Source organism: Fonticula alba (assembly GCF_000388065.1).
Source record: "Fonticula alba strain ATCC 38817 unplaced genomic scaffold supercont2.7, whole genome shotgun sequence".
NCBI lineage: Eukaryota > Rotosphaerida > Fonticulaceae > Fonticula > Fonticula alba.
The window spans coordinates 51,325-52,446 of record NW_009242977.1 but is presented as its reverse complement, the minus strand read 5'-3'; the positions used below and the strand labels follow the sequence as shown (position 1 = coordinate 52,446).

Sequence of the window (1,122 nt, the reverse complement as noted above, 5' to 3'; positions counted from 1 at the left end):
GGTGATAGAGGGACAAAGAGAGTGATAGAGGGACAAAGAGACAGAGGGCGCAAACGCGCAGCGTGCAGACCAGGCACCCGCGCGCGCCGAAGCGGGCGCGAGCATCCCGGCGCCCTGCCGGCGGGGACCGCCCGGGGAAAAAGGGCCGAGAACGCCGCGTGCACCAGTCCGATGGTGGAAATTGGTGCCTCCCTCCCCCCGCCCTAGGGCGCTCGCCGCATCCCGGGGCCAGGGGCGGGCGCGGGCGCGGGCGCGGGCGCGGGAACACGCTGCCCAACGAGGCCCGGGCAGGGGGAGATGTGCAGATAATAATAAACAATCAGGCAGGCAGGAGGAATAACACCGGCACAGCCGGCCGCGCCCCGCGACCCGGGCGGCCGCGGGCCCTCACCCTCGAGGACAGGCCGTTCAGTTGTCATCTCGCCGGCCCCAACGGCGGGCGTTGTCCGGGGATTCATGCGGGCGCGCGCGCGCGCGCTCACGCCGGGATGGCGGAACATGCGCCCCCCTTTTTTTCCCCCCCCTTTTTTTCCCCTTTTCCCCCCCCCCCCCCCCCCCCCCCCCCCCCCCCCCCCCCCCCCCCCCCCCCCCCCCCACCCCCCCCCCCCCCCCCGCGCCTTACGCGTCGTCTTACGCGTCGTCGATCTTCATGAAGCCGCTGGAGGTGGGCGACGCGCCGCCAAGATGCGAGCGCCCGGTCTGCCGGGCATACAGCGCACCAGCACACCAGAAGGCCGCGGTCATGATCAGCACGGCCGCCACGCAGAAGAGCGCCACCTGCTTGCTGGACGCATCGGAGATGGCACCGAAGATGTACGGCGACCACATGTCTCCCAGCAGATGGATCAGCAGCGTCATCACGGCCATCGAGTGGCCGCGCTGGTCCGACGACACACAGGACAGGAACACCGCATTCACGGGAGTCAGCGAGGAGAGCAGGAAGAACTCGCCCAGGGCCACGATCAGCAGGAAGGCCACGGCGCTCGGCATGAAAACCGCAAACTGGATGGGGGTGTAGGCAATAAGGACCAGCACCGCGGACAGGTAAATGCCGGCGCGAGTGCTGTCGAGGCCACTGTGTGATTGTGTGGTTGCGTGCGTGCGTGCGCATCGGGGGGGGGG

At 69.5% G+C, this 1,122-nt stretch overlaps 1 protein-coding gene across 1 annotated transcript in view; it reads right to left on the bottom strand.

The window, feature by feature from the left end:
• Nucleotides 1-630: 630 nt before the first annotated feature.
• The window catches only part of H696_04203 (hypothetical protein), a gene marked incomplete at both ends in the record, with an annotated part of 5,745 nt that continues 5,253 nt past the window's right edge, over nucleotides 631-1,122 (bottom strand). Inside the window, one exon of the mRNA XM_009498080.1 lies at nucleotides 631-1,075. Within this exon, the coding sequence (XP_009496355.1) occupies nucleotides 631-1,075 (445 nt within the window). The remainder of the gene's footprint in view (nucleotides 1,076-1,122) is intronic.